Below are 17425 nucleotides of genomic sequence, written 5' to 3'. Positions count from 1 at the left end.
CCCATGAAGATCAAGAATTACACAGAGGTGACTGAGTTCATCCTCCTGGGAATCCCTCATACAGAAGGACTGGAGACTATGCTCTTTGTCATTTTCTTATTCATCTACATCTTCACCCTGCTGGGGAACTTCCTCATCCTCTTGGCCATCATCTCCTCCTCTCGCCTTCATACACCCATGTATTTCTTCTTGGGACTCTTATCTACCTTTGACATATTTTTTCCTTCAGTGAGTTGTCCTAAAATGCTGGTTTTTCTCTCTGGAAGGAGCAGAGCCATTTCTTATAGGGGATGTGCCACCCAGCTCTTCTTCTACCATTTTATAGGATGTGCTGAAGGTGTTCTCTACTCTGTGATGTCATATGACCGTTTTGTTGCCATCTGTCATCCACTGCGCTACACAATCATTATGAACCCCAGACTTTGTGTGGTTTTTGCCATTTGTACCTCATTGATTAGCTGCATCCATGCCACTGTATTGACATCACTCACCTTCCAGTTGCCTTACTGTGGTCCCAATGAAATAGACTATTACTTCTGTGACATTCCTGTTATTTTACCTTTGGCTTGTGCTGACAGTTCACTGGCCCAGAGGGTGGGTTTCACTAATGTTGGTCTTTGGACTTTAGCATTATTTTCCACCATTATTGCCTCCTACACCCGCATTGGAATAGCCATTTTGAGAATCCGTTCAGCTGAAGGCAGGAGCAAAGCTTTCTCTACCTGCAGTGCTCACCTCACTGCAATCCTGTGTGCCTGGGGACCAATTATCATTATCTATTTTCAGTCTACACCTAATCCTTTGCTTGGTGCTATAGTTCAAATTTTGAATAACATTGTTTCACCTATGCTGAATTCTTTAATTTATTCTCTGAGAAACAAGGAAGTAAAAAGAGCCTTGAAAAGAGTTTTGTGTGGTTCTAACTTTAAAGACCTAAATTAGGAGACCTCAATTTCTCTACTCTGTTTCCCGTTTCCATTTTAATGTGGACATAAGTGAGGAGATTCCTCTCCTTCACTGCATGGTAATCATGGTATTGCCTTCTTTCTATGTCTACTTTCCATATTTTCTGTCCAGTGAACAGAAAAACATAGCTAATTGAGTTCTTTTTTCTCTTAAAAGGTTTTTTCATTGGGATTCACTTTCATCTCACAGTTCATGAAGTGTCTGTGATGAGAAAGATGTTGCCCATCTATTACTTTGTTTTAAATAATTATCTTAAAAAACTCATTTTTGAATACACCTGTCTTTCTCTTGGTAGTAGTTTTGAATAGTATTTGCTGATGGAAGTTAGGGACAGTTTAGACCTATGATTTCATTGGTGTAGAGAGTTACTGATGAACTCCCTTTTCCCACTGTTTTAAATCACCAAATCCCTCTGACAGCACATCCCATTCATTCTTCCTTTGTCTGGTTGGCTCTTCTCCTTACCAAGGCTTTGTATTTCTACCTTTGATCTCATCCAATCCTCTTGTTTCTTTGACAGATTATCCTTTTGGGTAATCTTCAATTTTTATCTGCTGGATCAATCCCTGATTTCATCCCAAACCCAAAAACATATCCTCCACCAAACTTTAAAAAGTAATTTTTTTATCTTACTTGTTTTTCATCCTGAATTCTCCTCCCTTGATGGCTAAATTCTAATAAATAGTGATCTACATTTTCTCTTTTACTTACTTTTCAGACCATTGAAAACTGACTTCTACCCTTTAGGGAAACCCTGTAGGTTACATCCTTAAAATTAGTGTGCTTTTATTTCCTAACAGAAGTGTTTTTAAATCTACAGTTATACAATATAGAAGACTTTTGAGAATTTTGTTAAGCTTAATCATAGTAAAAAGATTTTTAATTTTTAGTAAACAAGAATGCAAACAGGAATCACATAAGAACAGCAATATAAAGTGTGTCATTATAGATATCTTTGACTATAAACAAACAAAAAATTGGACTAATGTGAATTGTCATAACATAATAATTGTCATTATTCAATGAGGAGTAATTTGAAACTATGTGAGAATAATGTCTATATAATTCATATCTTTTAAGTGAGAGATTGTAGAAGGTCACAGATACTGGAGAACCCTGGGCAAGGTATAAGACCCTTTAGTCCAGTAGAACTCTGCTGTATCTAATTTGGCCTTTTATCATACCTAAGTGCATCTTGGTCTTCCTCAAAAGTCAAGGGATGTGACAACTTGTGTTGTAATTAACCCAGAGGTGTACTAAAGTGGCAAGGAAACATCTGCATACAATAGCAAGTTGTTTATGTGGTCCTGCATGCCCAGTATATAGTTAGCACATGTGCAGTGAACTATAGCTTCGTAAGGCTGAGAGAATTTTGAGTAAATGGACTCCTGTTTTGACCATCTTTAAGAGTTTCACTCCTTCACACATCACCCATGATCAGGATTTGGGCTGGTACTGAAATCCTCTAGTGAGCAGGTCCAGACAATTGGCACCCAATGTGAATCTCTGGAGAGCAAGTTACACAGCAGTTTAACTGACCAAATTCAGCTGAAGAGTCTCTGTGACCCAGGAACAAAGTAAGTTTAAAAAAAAAAAAAAAAGCAAGTGGAAGATTTGGTAAGGACTAATCTAGTCATTTTCATTTTTCAGTTGAAATGATACAAGTTCTAATAAAAATACCTCCCTCTCAAGGGAAGTATGAAAAAATGCTTACTTAGGTTGATAAAGAAGTAAAGTTTGTTTGTGACTCAAAAGCAGATCGCTGAGTTTTTGGATGTTGTGGCGTATACATCTCCAAAAGGTAGTGAGAGAACAATTTACTGAAAAATTGGCTTTAAGAAATTACATATAAAAGAAAAAGCAAGCTTTAGTGTGTGGTGTCAAACAAGTAAACATGAGGAGAATAAATCAAGGGATGATGCCCACAGCCCTGGAGGGTATGGTGTGTGGCAGAGACAGAGATAAGGAGTTTGATGGGCATGGCGCTTCTCTATTTCTCAACCAGCTTTCCCTTCTGCCTATATCCAAGTATGTACCCTTGGCATATCCTCTCCTTTCTGATCCTTCTCCCTCAATTCTGTCTTCATGGACAGGAGAAGAAAGAGTAGGATGGATGGTGACAACATTGCCACCAGCAGCCCTCCTTCTATGTCCCAATTATAAGAGGCATTAGTCAAACCAAAGGAGAAGGTATGAGATACATTTGGAATGAGATGGAAATTTGAAGATAAAATGGGAGTTTTTACTCCTTTTGTAGTAAAAAAAAATCCCCATCAATCTGGGGGGAAGTGATATTTTACAGCAGTTGGGATTACAATTGAGCATTTTGGCTTTTTAGGCAGGTTACTCTTAAAGGCCTGGCAGCCCTTACACCTGTCCCCATCCAATGGGAAATTAACCAGTGTGAGTGGAACAATGGCCCTTAACCAGTGAAAAAATTCAGGCCTTATTAGATATACTAAAGGAGAAACTTAACCAAGGACACCTACAACCTTCTCTAAGTCCTTGGAATTCCCTGTATTTGCTATGAAAAAAGAAATCTGGAAAATTGAGTATATTGACTGATTTGAGCAAAGTGAATGAACAAATGAACAATGGGAACTCTTCAGCCTGGGCTTCCATTTCCTACTCAACTGCCTAGAGAATGGCCTCTTTGGTTTGTAGACATTAAGGATTGTTTCTGCTTTATCCTTCTGGATAGGGAGGATATGAAAAGATTTGCCTTTTCAGTGCCAGAAATAATGTTGTTACCTGAGCCTTATAAAAAAATTTGAATGGACAGTTTTGCCACAGGGAATGAAAAACAACTCTACCATGTGTCAGATGAATGTGGTTACTACTCTTATTCCAGTAAGAAAAGCATTTCCATCATATGAAAAGATGCTCCAAGTCATTATTAATCAGAGAAATGCAAATTAAGACAACTCTAAGATACCACTACACACCTGTCAGATTGGCTAAGATGACAGGAAAAAATAATGATGATTGTTGGAGGGGATGAGGGAAAACTGGGACATTGATGCATTGTTGGTGGAGTTGTGAACGAATCCAACCATTTTGGAGAGTAGTTTGGAACTATGCTCAAAAAGTTATCAAACTGTGCATACCCTTTGATCCAGCAGCATTACTACTGGGCTTATATCCCAAAGAGATCATAAAGAAGGGAAAGGGACCTGTATGTGCACGAATGTTTGTGGCAGCCCTTTTTGTAGTGGCTAGAAACTGGAAACTGAATGGATGTCCATCAGTTGGAGAATGGCTGAATAAATTGTGGTATATGAATATTATGGAATATTACTGTTCTGTAAGAAATGACCAACAGGATGATTTCAGAAAGGCCTGGAGAGACTTACACGAACTGATGCTGAGTGAAATGAGCAGGACCAGGAGATCATTATATACTTCAACAACAATATTATATGATGACCAGTTCTGATGGACCTGGCCATCCTCAGCAACAAGATCAACCAAATCATTTCCAATGGAGCAGTAATGAACTGAACCAGCTACGCCCAGAGAAAGAACTCTGGGAGATGACTAAAAACCATTACATTGAATTCCAATCCCTATATTTATGCCCACCTGCATTTTTGATTTCCTTCACAAGCTAATTGTACAATATTTCAAAGTCTGATTCTTTTTGTACAGCAAAATAACGTTTTGGTCATGTATACTTATTGTGTATCTAATTTATATTTATAATGTATTTAACATCTACTGGTCATCCTGCCATCTAGGGGGGGGGGGGGGTAAGAGGTGAAAAATTGGAACAAGAGGTTTGGCAATTGTTAATGCTGTAAAGTTACCCATGCATATAACCTGTAAATAAAAGGCTATTAAATAAATAAAAAAGAAAGAAAGAAAAAGAAAAGCATTTCCAAAAGTTGTTTTTACACTACATGGATGATATATTGGGGTATGCTCCTGAGGAGCAAATGTTGGAAGTATGCCTACAAAAGACATTAGAAATACTAAGAAACTACCAATTATATATAGTCCCACATTGAGAGTCAAATGTCCAGACCCACTCACTTCAGTACCAATCTGAACCCTGATGATGGATAAGGAGTAAAGGGGTGGAACCCTTGAAGGTAGTCAAGACAAGCATCTGTTTATTTAAAATTCACTAAGCTTTATATACTCTAATATATTTACATAACCATAGTTCACTGCACATGAGGGACTACATAAACAACTTGCTTTTGTGTGCAGATGTCTCCTTGCTACTTTAGTATATAACTCTGCTTTAATTACAGTACACTTTGTCATGTGTCCTGACTTCTCAAGAAGGCCAAGATACTATTACAGGTGATGTGGAGCCAAACTAGTCACATTAGCAGAGTTCCATTGGATTAAAGGGTCTTATACCTCACCCAATGTTCTCCACTATCTGTGAGCTTCTACAAGAGATCACACTATTGGCCATAGGTACTCAAGTTGTCAAAGACTATATATATATATATATATATATATATATATATATGCCACTACAAAGACAGACTATATATATATATATATATATATATATAGTCTGTCTTTGTAGTGGCATTTTATTTTGTAGGAATAAATAATTCAAAACAAACTTTTGAAGTGGTTCAACAAATTGTGGCATATGAATTTGGCATAACATTGTTGAATAGTAAATGGTGAATATGAAAAATTGAAAGATAGAAGAAAATATGGGAAAACTTGAATGAAGTGATAGTGAAGTAAACAAAACCAAAAGATATTTGTCTTGTCTTAGTGTTTTATACTTGGTAAAACACTGCTGTTGTATAAATTTTTTCACTTGTTACAGGGGAGGGTTCAAAGCTGAAATATAGGAAGAAGGTTATAACCAAAAAGGGCTAGCTAACTGATGGCCAGACTGCACAGTTTATTGGTATCCATTCAATGTCAAAAGATTTCAAAACAAGTTCTTAGCATGTCAGCTGAGTACTTTTTAAAAGATTGAGGAGAACATAGATAAGAAACATTCAGAATAGATACTCATGGATGAGCTATGTTCTACATTATCAGGAGTATCCACACTGATGATTTGATTTGATGATTTGAACACAGGTTCAACAAAAGATCTAACCATAATAGTTTTTATTCTCTAATGAAAAATTAAATAAATATTCAAAAAAGAAAAATATGATCATGAAGTCTGATGGTAAAGTTAATTTGACTTTCAAGAAATATATGCTGAGTAGATTAAAATTAATCTAGATGTTTCTACTCACCTTTCAGATTAGCTAAGATGACAGGAAAAGATAATGATGAATGTTGGAGGCAATGTAGGAAAACAAGGTCACAGATACATTGTTGGTAGGGTTGTGAACTGATCCAGCCATCCTGGAGAGCAATGGGAAACTAAGCCCAAAGGGTTATAAAACTGTGTATACACTCTGATTCAGTAATCTCACTATTGGGTCTATATCTCAAAGAGATCATAAAACAGAGGAAAGAACCCACATGCACAAAGATGTTTCCAAAAGCTCTTTCTATACTGTCAAGGAATTGGAAATTGAGTGGATGGCCATCAATTGGGCAATGGCTGAATAAGTTATGGCATATGAATATGTGATAATATTGTTCTATAGGAAATGATGAACAAACTGATTTCAGAAAAGCCTGGAAAGACTTACATGAAATGGATGCTGAGTGAAGTGAACAGAACCAAGAGAACACTAAATAATAATGGCAAGATAATGTGATGATCAATTGTGATGGGCAAGGCTCTTCTCAGCTATGTGTTGACTCAAGACAATTATATTAGACTTGGGATGGAAAATGCCATCCACATCCAGAGAGGAAACTATAGAGACTGAGTGTAGAAAAAACACTTTATATTTTCAACCTTTTTTGTTTGATTATTCTTATTCTTTCTTGTATTTTTTTCATTTTAATCTGATCTGTCTTATAAAAAATGTAAATGTGGAAATAGTTGAAAAGAATTGTACATGTTTAACCTAAATCAGATTGCTTACTGTCATGGTGAGAGGGGAAGTAAGGAAAGGAGAGCAAGAAATTTAAAATTCAAAATCTTACAAAAATCAATGTTGAAAATGATCTTTGTGTGTATTTGGAAAAATAAAATATTATTGAGAAAAAACTAACAAAATAAAGACAGAATTGAGTCAAATTTATAAGAATACAAGTCATTCCCCTATTGATTAATGATCAAAGAATATGAGAAGACAATTTTCAGCTGAAGAAATCATAGTTATCCATAGGCATATGAAGAAGTACTCTAAACAATTTTTAATAAATAAATGCAAATAAAAACAACTTTGAGAAACCACCTCCTACATATCAGATTTTTGAAAATTATAAAAATGGAAAGGGATAAATATTGGCAAAGATGTGGGATAATTGAGACACTAATGCATTGTTGATAGAATTGTGAGTTGGTCCAACCATTCTGGACAGCAATTTAGAAGTAGGACCAAAGGGCAACCAAACTTTGGATATCCTTTGAACCAGTAATACCATTACTTGGTCTGTATACCAAAGAGATAATAAAAAGAAAAGAAAAGGACGTAAATGTACAAATGTATTTACAGCAAGGAATTGGAAATTGGGCAGATTGAACCATTAAGGAATGGCTGAAAAATTCTGGTATATAGATTAATGGAATACTTTCATGCAAAAAAAATTAATGAACAAGCAGATTTCAGAAAAACATTGAAAGACTTGTACAAAAAGCTACAAATCTAAATGTGCATAACCAGAAAAACATTATACATAATATCAGCAACATTGTTTGATGACCAACCATGATTGATTAAGCTCTTCTCAGCCACACAGTGATTCAAGAGAAGTACAAAGTTCTTTGGAAGGGAAATGCTATGCATAATCAGACAAAGAACTGATGCATTCTGAATGAAGATTGAAGTATATTTTTTCATTTTTTCTGATTTTTTTCTTTCAGTCTGTGTCTTCTTTCACAACTGTGACTAATATGGAACTATGTTTTACATGATAGTACAAGCATAGAGTATGTCAAATTGTCTATTATCTTCAGAAGAAGAGAGAGGAAGATAGGAGGGAGAAAATTTAAAACTCAAAATCTTGTAAAAATAAATGCCACAAAAAATCTTTTTTTCAATCTATGGAAAAAATCAAAACATACTTTAAAAACAAATTGCAAAATCTGGTCATTCTCCACATTGCAAATGTATATTAATTGATGACTCCTAATTCATTGAAGGAATATGAGTGACAATTTGGTGGAATCAATTTAGAAGGGGAACAGAAAGGTCCAGGACTTTATAATTTTGAGGAAGGGAAAATGGGACTAAGGATTGAAGAGAAATAGGAACTCCCACCTTAATGGTTTCCTATGGGTGGGAATAAGACTTCAGTGTCCAGAAAAGTTCAGAGTGACATTATAGAAGCTAGAAATTATGACAGTAAAGCAGTTTTATCCTGATTATTGGAGGTGTAATGATACATTCTTTATATTTGGAATTGCCATGGAAAGACACTTCTGACAAAAGTGACTTCTGACTTTGCTCCATCAGAAGAAAAATATCCTACCTTTGTCATTACTTAGATAATTGCACTATTGATCTGCAATGCTATTGAGAAGGTCTTATAATAAATATTCATTAAGTGAGAATATCTCATGCTTTACAATGAAAACACAGATCTGTAATTCCCAAATTGCATCTGAGGTCACACCTTTCTCAAGCTCATTTCTATTCTAATTGAAAGATGTGTTGAATTTTTCACAATATATTTACAATAAATTACAATTTAGGAGGGAAGGGAAGGTAAAGCTACAAACTTAGAGAAGGATTTGTGAACCTTTAACACTTTGCAACTTGCTTTATCAAAAAAAAAAAAAGGAAGTAAATGTGTGTGTGTGTGTGTGTGTGTGTGTGTGTGTGTGTGATGAGATTCTGCTCCACCAAGCAGTTGTCCCTTTTCTAAAGTCTCAAAACACTCAAGGTCTAATTGTTCCCCCAGCTCCAGAGATTTCTTGAATTTGGGCTGTATCCTAAGATAAGATCCCAAGGGGAAATAAAGGCAAATTATAAAGGCTCTTTGCACACAACCCCAGGAGTTGGGTTGGAACTTGGTTTATGAAAAAAGTAAGCAAATAAACAAATGTGTGTGTGTGTGTGTGTCTATGTGTGTGCCATGAGATTCTACTCCACCAAGCAGTTGTCCCTTTTCCAAAGCCTCAAAACACCCAGGGTCTAATTGCTCACACAGCTCAAGAGATTTCTTGAATTTTGGATGTATCCAAGATAAAATCCCAAGGGGACATCAAGGCAAACTACAAAGGCTTTTTGCACACAACACAACTCAAGTCCTGGGGCTATTGAAGTCTAGGAGAGAGTCAAGGTAGTAGTGGCTGTTTAATTTGGATAATTTGGTCTAATAATGAGAAGAATTCAGAGTTGCCAAATACAGACTGGCTTAATTTCATGGAACCTAAAATAGAAGGTTTGGGGGAGAAAATTCCCATCTTCCCTTCATGAGAAACTTGAGAAAAGGAGGAAAGATTTCTCATCCCCAGTCAACTATGTTCTCTCATGGACATGTAAGTTCACCCAATTTTGATCTATCATCTCTTTTGATGTTGACAACAGGATGGGGAACTATAAGTTGGTTCGCACTATTTAATAATTCCCAAGGTTAGAGATCATGATCCTGTAAGACTTTCTAGAACAGAAAGAAAGGAAAAAATATATTGGGTCATCAGTATCTAGGGGTTGTTGGCTATGTTCTTTGAACCTAAGGAATTCAGCAATTTTGGCGTAGCTATACAGACACAAAAAGTGGAGACAACAGATGGTATCATACTCTAATAAGGAATCACTTTAATTTTTTCTAAGAGGAAATCTCTGTTGATTGCGGAAAACTCAGTGACAGACTGGAGAGGTTCCTTGGCTTGGGGCAAAGACATCATGTGTCCTAATCTAGTCTCTGATACACAAACTCTGTAATTATCAGCAAGTCACTTGTTCTATTTGAGACTGTTTCCTTATTTGTAAATAGATATAATACCTATGGAATCTGCCTAGCAGGTTTGTTGAGAAAGTCAATGAGCTAATGTAAAGAAAAAATTTTATAAACATTTTAAGTCATATATATAACAGCTGTCATGACCATTATCCATGAAGTGTTTGACCATTATCTATGAAATATCCAGAAGAAGTATTTATTATGAATTTTTGAAAACTTGAATTTCAGGTCAAGCCTTCAACTAAATTTTTCATCTTAAATTTCTAGGACTGCTACTTGAAGTGATATATCTTGGTATCTCTGTGATGATTACAGATAATCAAATGATTTTTCCACTTAGCAAGGACATATTCTGCTCAACTATGTCCCTACTGTTCCTATGTCTTGGCTATGTATTTCAAAAGGCACTATCAAAGTTGCTGAATATTTGTGATTTTTAATTTCTAAGCAATTATCCAGGATTGATAACTTTCTCATTCATAGGAATGAAAAAGAAAGTCAGCATAAAATAGGAGCAAGGACTCAAGGCGGGTCATTCATTCTAATATTCCTTTTCTGTTTTTCTCATTTCTTACGATGTACCTTTTTTTTGTTTACAATTTCAAATGTTTATTGAGCATGTCTTTAAATAATAGCAAACAATAATATTTGAAATATTTTTCAATGATAAAGATCAGAAAGGATGTAAGCAAATTGGAAGAATAATGAATTATTGATGGAGTTGTGTGATTTAATGCTTCTGGAGAGCAATTTGAAATGATGTCCAAATCATATAAAACTGTGCCTATTTTTTGATTCAGTAATACCACTACTAGATCTGTATCCTAAAGATATATTAAAAAAGAGAAAAGGACTGATATGCATAAAAATGTGTATAGCAGCTATAGTTGGGTTGGTAAAGCAGTAGAAATAGAAAGGATGTCCATCAATTAGGGGATGGCTGAACAAACTGTGACATATTAATTTATTGGAATACTATTCTATAAGAAATGATAAGCAGCTATTAGGTCTGTATCCTAAAGACATCATCAAAGAGGGAAAAGGACCCACATGTGCAAAAATGTTCAGCAGTCCTTTTGGTAGTAGCAAAGAGCTGGAAACTGAGTGGATCCCCCTCAGATGGGGAATGACTAAATAAGTTATGGTATATGGATGTAATGTAATAGTATTCTTCCATAAGAAATGGTGAGCAGGGTGATTTGAGTAAGGTCTGAAAATACTTACATGAATTAATGCTGAATGAAGACAGCAAAACCAAGAGAACATTGTACACAACAACAAAAAGATTATGTGATGATTCACTGTGATGGATTTAGCTCTTTGCAACAATGAGGAGATTCAAGGCAATTTCAATAGACTTGTGATGGAAAGTGCCATGCACACCCAGAGAGAATGCTATGGAGACTATAAGTGGATTGACACATAGTATTTTCACTTTTTGTTGATGTTTTTGTTTGTTTGCTTGTTTCTTTTTTTCCTTTTTTTGTTTTGTCCCTTTTGATCTGATTTTTTTGCACAGCATGAAGAATATGGAAATATATTCAGAAGAATTGTACATGTTTTACCTATGTCACATTATTTGCTATATTGGGATGGGGGGAGGGAAGAAGAGGAACACAAGGTTTTGCAAAGGTGAATTTTGAAAACTAGTTTTGTATGCATTTGGAAAAATAAAATATTGTTAAAAACATTTTTTTAATGATTAACAGCCAGATTCTAGGAGGAAAATTGAGAAATGCTTACATGAACTGATACAGAATGAAGTAGCCAGAAACAGCAGAACATTGTACAGAATAACAGCAACAGTGTGTGGATGATTACCCTTGATAGACTTTGCTCTTCTCAGCCATACAATAATTGAAGAAAATTCCAAAAGACTCAATGATGCAAAATGCAATCCATAATCAAGAGAGAGAACTATGGAGCTGAAATGAAAAGCAAAGCATACTATTCTTGATTTTTGTTGCTTTTTTTCTGTCTTTTTGTTCTTCTTCTTTTACAATATGACTAATGCTGAAATATGTCTAATATGGCTGTATAACTATGACCTGTATCAGATTACTGACTGTTTTGGGAAAGGAAAGGGGGAAAGAGATGGACAAAGGGAAGGGAAAAATAGAAATCAAAATCTGATAAAAGTAAATGTTTAAAGTTAATTTTTAAAAAATGTTTAAAAATATATCTCTCAAATGGGAAGAAATAGCAGTCATTCCATTCTATTCATTTGTTTGAGATGCCTTAATATCATGTACCTCAGAGGTCCATTTCATTACAGTCATGGTAATTAAAAGTTGTTACTAGCAGTCTCAAGTGAAAAAAGGATAGACTTTCTTCTATTATGTTCTGTCTTCCCAATTGAGTTATAAAGGTTTCCATGAAGAACATAAAATGGTCATCAAAGATGAATTTGTATCAAGCCAAACCAACTCACATTTTGTATTTGATGTCTCTATGCACTCTCTGCTTTCATTTGTCTTCCCCCAGGGCTGACTCTCCCATGAAGATCAAGAATTACACAGAGGTGACTGAGTTCATCCTCCTGGGAATCCCTCATACAGAAGGACTGGAGACTATGCTCTTTGTCATTTTCTTATTCATCTACATCTTCACCCTGCTGGGGAACTTCCTCATCCTCTTGGCCATCATCTCCTCCTCTCGCCTTCATACACCCATGTATTTCTTTTTGGGACTCTTATCTACTTTTGACATATATTTTCCTTCAGTTAGTTGTCTTAAAATGCTGATATTTCTCTCTGGAAGGAGCAGAGCCATCTCTTATAGGGGATGTGCCACCCAGCTCTTCTTCTACCATTTTATAGGATGTGCTGAAGGTGTTCTCTACTCTGTGATGTCATATGACCGTTTTGTTGCCATCTGTCATCCACTGCGCTACACAGTCATTATGAACCCCAGAGTTTGTGTGGTTTTTGCCATTTGTACCTCATTGATTAGCTGCATCCATGCCACTGTATTGACATCACTCACCTTCCAGTTGCCTTACTGTGGTCCCAGTGAAATAGACTATTACTTCTGTGACATTCCTGTTATTTTACCTTTGGCCTGTGCTGACAGCTCACTGGCCCAGAGAGTGGGTTTCACTAATGTTGGTCTTTGGACTTTAGCATTATTTTCCACTATTATTGCCTCCTACACCCGCATTGGAATAGCCATTTTGAGAATCCGTTCAGCTGAAGGCAGGAACAAAGCTTTCTCTACCTGCAGTGCTCACCTCACTGCAATCATGTGTGCCTTTGGACCAGTTATCATCATCTATTTTCAGTCTACACCTAACCCTTTGCTTGGTGCTGTAGTTCAAATTTTGAATAACATTGTTTCACCTATGCTGAACTCTTTAATTTATTCTCTAAGAAACAAGGAAGTAAAAAGGGCCTTGAAAAGAGTTTTTTGTGGCTCTAACTTTAATGGCCTAAATTAGGAAACCTGATTTTCTCTGGTCAGTTCCCTGTTTCTTGTGGATAAAGGTTATGAGATTCCTCTCATTCATTGAATGGGAACCATGGTTTTGCCCTCTCTTATTCCATTTTTTCTCTACAGTGCATGCAAACAGAAAAAATTAACTAGTTGAGTTCTTTTTTTTACATAATGGGTTTTTCATTGGGATTCAGATTAATCTTGCTATTCATGAAGCATCTGTAATGAGAAAGAAGGTGACTAATACTTCACTTGAAATAATTATCTTAAAAGAAACTCATTTTTAATGTACCTTTCTTTCTCCTGGTAGTAGTTTTGAATAGTGTTTCTTGATGGTAGTAAAAAAAAAGTTTAGAGGTATGTTTAGACCCTTTCCCCACTATTTTAAATCATCAAATCCCTTTAACAGCATATCCCATTCACTCCTCCTTTACTCTAGACTGTTGAAAAGGTAGCCCTTCTCCTTACCAAGGTTTTCTATTTATATCTTTGATCTTATCCAATCCTCTTGTCTCAGCTGGCAAGTTATCATTTTGTGTAATCTTCAGTTTTTATCTGCTGGATCAATCCCTGATGTCACCCCAAACCCAAAAATATATCTTCCACCAATCTTTAAAAAATCATTTTTTTAATCTCACTAGTTTTTCATTCTTAATTCCCTTGATGGCTAAATTATGATAAAGAAGGGTCTACATTTTCTCTTTTACTAATTGTAATTTATTGAATTAAATAAGGATTCAAAAAAGAAAAATATAACCAAAAAGTATGATAGTAAAGTTGTTGACTGAACTCTCCATTTAAAAAAACAAAATGAATAGAATAAAATTAAGAATCCAGATTTTCCTACACACCTCTCAGATTGGCTAAGATGACAGGAAAAGATGATGATGAATGTTGGAAGGGATGTGAAAAAACTGAGACTGACACATTTTTGGTGGAGTTGTGAACTGATCCAATAATTCCATATAGAAATGTGAAGTTATGCCCAAAGGGCTATCAGACTAAGCATTCTGTTTGATCCAGCAGTGTCTCTATGGGCCTATATCCCAAAAAGATCATAAAAAGGGCAAAAGATCTATGTGTGCAAAAATGTTTGTAGCAGCCTTTTTGTAGTAGCAAAAACCTGCAACCTGAATAAATATTCATCAATTAGAGAATGGCTGATTAAGTTATGGTATATAGATATAATGGGCTATTATTGTTCCATAAGAAACAGTCAGCAGGATGATTTCAGAAAGGCCTGGAGAGATTTATATAAACTGATGCTAAGTGAAGTGAATAGAACCAGGAGAACATTATGTACAGAAACAGCAAGATTATATTATGATCAATTGTGATGGAGTTGATTCTTTTCAACAGCAAAGTGGTTTGGGTCAGTTACAATGGACATGTTATGAAGAGAGCCACCTACACCCAGAGAGAAGACTGGGGGATTGAGTGTGGATTACCACATAGCATTTTCACTCTTTTTGTTGTTTGCTTCCATTTTGTTTTCTTTCTTTTTTTTCCTTTTTGATCTGATTTTTCTTGTGCATCATGATAATTGTGGAAATATGTATAGAAAAATTGCTTGTGTTTAACAATCCAATGATTGCTTGGCATCTAGGGAAGAGGGTGGAGGGAAAGGAAAAAATTGAAACACAAAGTTTGCAAAGCTGAATGTTGAAAATTAATTATGTATATATTTTGAAAAAATCTTTAATCAAAAAAAGAAAATTATGCATATGTTTTGAAAATAAAAATTTTTAATAAAAATAAAAGAGGAAAAAAGGAGAAAAACAAAGAATCCTGGTGTTTTCAGGAAACATTCTCTCTGGGTCTTCATGTTAAGGACACCTCCCTCTTACTCTTCTCTTTGTACTATTAGGCACACTCTGTTTCACAGTCTAAGGCCAGCAAGCAAACTTTGCCCTGAGCTTGGCATAACAACAATTCTTCTCACTCCTTCCTCTATGTATAAATTCAGCTGCAGCAAATTCCCAAAATTATTTCATACCAGACTCAGATGGTCCTTGAGCTTGGACAAGCCCCAAAAGATCCACATTCCAGTCATGAAGCATGATATGAATCAAACTTCTTTTATTGTTGAAGTTAGCCCTCATTGTCAAAGCTATAACTCACTGCATACCCATTACTATATTTATTAAGATTTGCCATACTTAAATGGTCTCCTACTAGAGGAGTGTCTAGTTTCCCTCCTCCAAGAGAATAAGAAAAGCTTTTGCTTATGCTTTCATTGTGTCATCAAATTCTGTGGCATGACATAAGGGTTAAAGGGATAAAATGGTATGATAAAAAGAAAAATTTAGTAAGTACATCTGACCAACAATATGAAAGTAAATACTATTAAATTTGTCTATTTTGTCAAGAATTGATACATATGATGTAAGTATCATGAAGAATGTTTAGAATAGGGATAATATTTGGGGGAGATAAAGGAGGGGTAGACTAAGCTAAAGCATTAGAAGGGGTTTATGTAAATATTGCAATTGCCTACAAAACCTCTCTCCAAAATTTCTAATATTTGGGATCAAATTCCTTATTATGGACCAATCTAATTGTTTGGTGGTGGATTTTTCCAAAAGATTACAAGATAATTTTCAACTTTCAAAGTCATATGATTATACATCTCACTTAGAGATGAAATTTTTTTATAATTAAATACAATTCTGAGAATTCAAGTTGGCAAAAAGATGTGATATCATACTCATTGATATAGCTATTAAGTTTTACCCACACTCAAGTGGGTCTACTACTAAACTAACTTCTTTCTTTGGTACTTAATTTTAAATGATTTTTCTTTTAGTATCTAAAGACCAAATGAATTATTCTTTGGAAAAATTTAGTTTTTTTAAAGAAGGATTTATATTCCCTTTGGTATTCTTTTGTTGATGAAGAACTTTCAGATAGACTTTCATTTTCTTTAATAAAGTTATATTTTTCTTTAGTAAAGTAATTAAGGAAGAGAAAAGGAGCTTTGCCAATGGGTAAAATGTCTGTCAATAGAATTTTTATCTCTTTGTCAATGAAAAAGATAGAAATTAGCATTAGTTCCTAATTTATTAACTGAAATTGTACACTATTCAGTAACAAGTTCAGATGTCTTCTTGCTTCTTCCTATTCTTCTTCCCACAGTTGCCTTTCAAGCATTGACCTCCTGTAGGTGTCCAGAGTCTGTATCTCTCTTTCTCCCATCCTCTTTCCATTAAGAGTATACTTTGAGCTATTTGTCTTGAGAACAAAAATTCTTTGTGTATGAAAAGAAGAAGGTGGGGAGATAGAAATAAATGACTGGAAAAGGTTACTCTGATTCCCCAAATTCTATTGCTATTAAACATTATTCAAAATTAAATTCAGACTATTTCTCTTCTCCTTCCCTCACTGCCACCAAAAGACAACACCCCTGCCCCCAAAAATCCTTCTTCATTGTTCCTTAAGGCCAACAAGCATATATTAAACATATAAAACATTTTCTATATCTTCATGGTATAGAGGACCATATGTAACCAAGAAATGTTTAACAAAAATACATAAAAATACAACATAGGTAATATTAACTTGTGATTTTTCAACTAAATATGGCCTACAAGTTATTTGTATTTGGCAACACTGTTTTAGGAGACAAGAAAATGCTTTTTAAATTATAAAGCACAATAAAAATGAGAGATATAGAATGCCAGCCTCAAATCAAGAAACTCCTGTTTTCATTTGTGCTTTTTGACACTTTTAGCTGTGTGAATCTTGAAGAGTCAGTTCACATTTGAGTACCCTGGGGGATAAGGAGTAGGGGGATAGAAAAGAGAGAAGACTGGGGAAAGAGGTAATCAGTATCAAAACTTTTGTGCAAGGACAGGGTGAAAGGAGAAAAAATAGAATAAATGGAGAACGGATTCAGTTAGCAAGAGTAATTGTGGGGAAAAAAATAAGAGAAGGAGTCTGGAAAGACTGCAAAGCAGGCCAGTAAATTTCAAGTTCTCCAAATTGGTGCCTCAGGGCAAACATAGATTGGTGAAATACAAAGAAAATTTGGGGTAGAACAGAGTACACCTGAGTCAACCCCTAGAAG

At 35.1% G+C, this 17425-nt stretch overlaps 2 protein-coding genes across 2 annotated transcripts; both read left to right on the top strand.

Annotated features, from left to right (window-relative positions):
* Positions 1–3: 3 nt before the first annotated feature.
* Positions 4–2700, top strand: LOC116422573 (olfactory receptor 148-like). The gene is made up of 2 exons (XM_031961335.1): positions 4–911; positions 2664–2700. The coding sequence occupies exons 1-2, from the start codon at positions 4–6 to the stop codon at positions 2698–2700; spliced, it is 945 nt and encodes a 314-aa protein (XP_031817195.1).
* Positions 2701–12424: 9724 nt separating this feature from the next.
* Positions 12425–13363, top strand: LOC100927762 (olfactory receptor 148-like). The gene has a single exon (XM_003764105.2). The coding sequence runs from the start codon at positions 12425–12427 to the stop codon at positions 13361–13363; it is 939 nt and encodes a 312-aa protein (XP_003764153.2).
* The last annotated feature ends 4062 nt before the right edge of the window (positions 13364–17425 follow it).

Source organism: Sarcophilus harrisii, chromosome 3 (genome assembly GCF_902635505.1).
Source record: "Sarcophilus harrisii chromosome 3, mSarHar1.11, whole genome shotgun sequence".
Classification (NCBI taxonomy): domain Eukaryota; kingdom Metazoa; phylum Chordata; class Mammalia; order Dasyuromorphia; family Dasyuridae; genus Sarcophilus; species Sarcophilus harrisii.
This window is presented reverse-complemented; position numbering and strand designations above follow the sequence as displayed.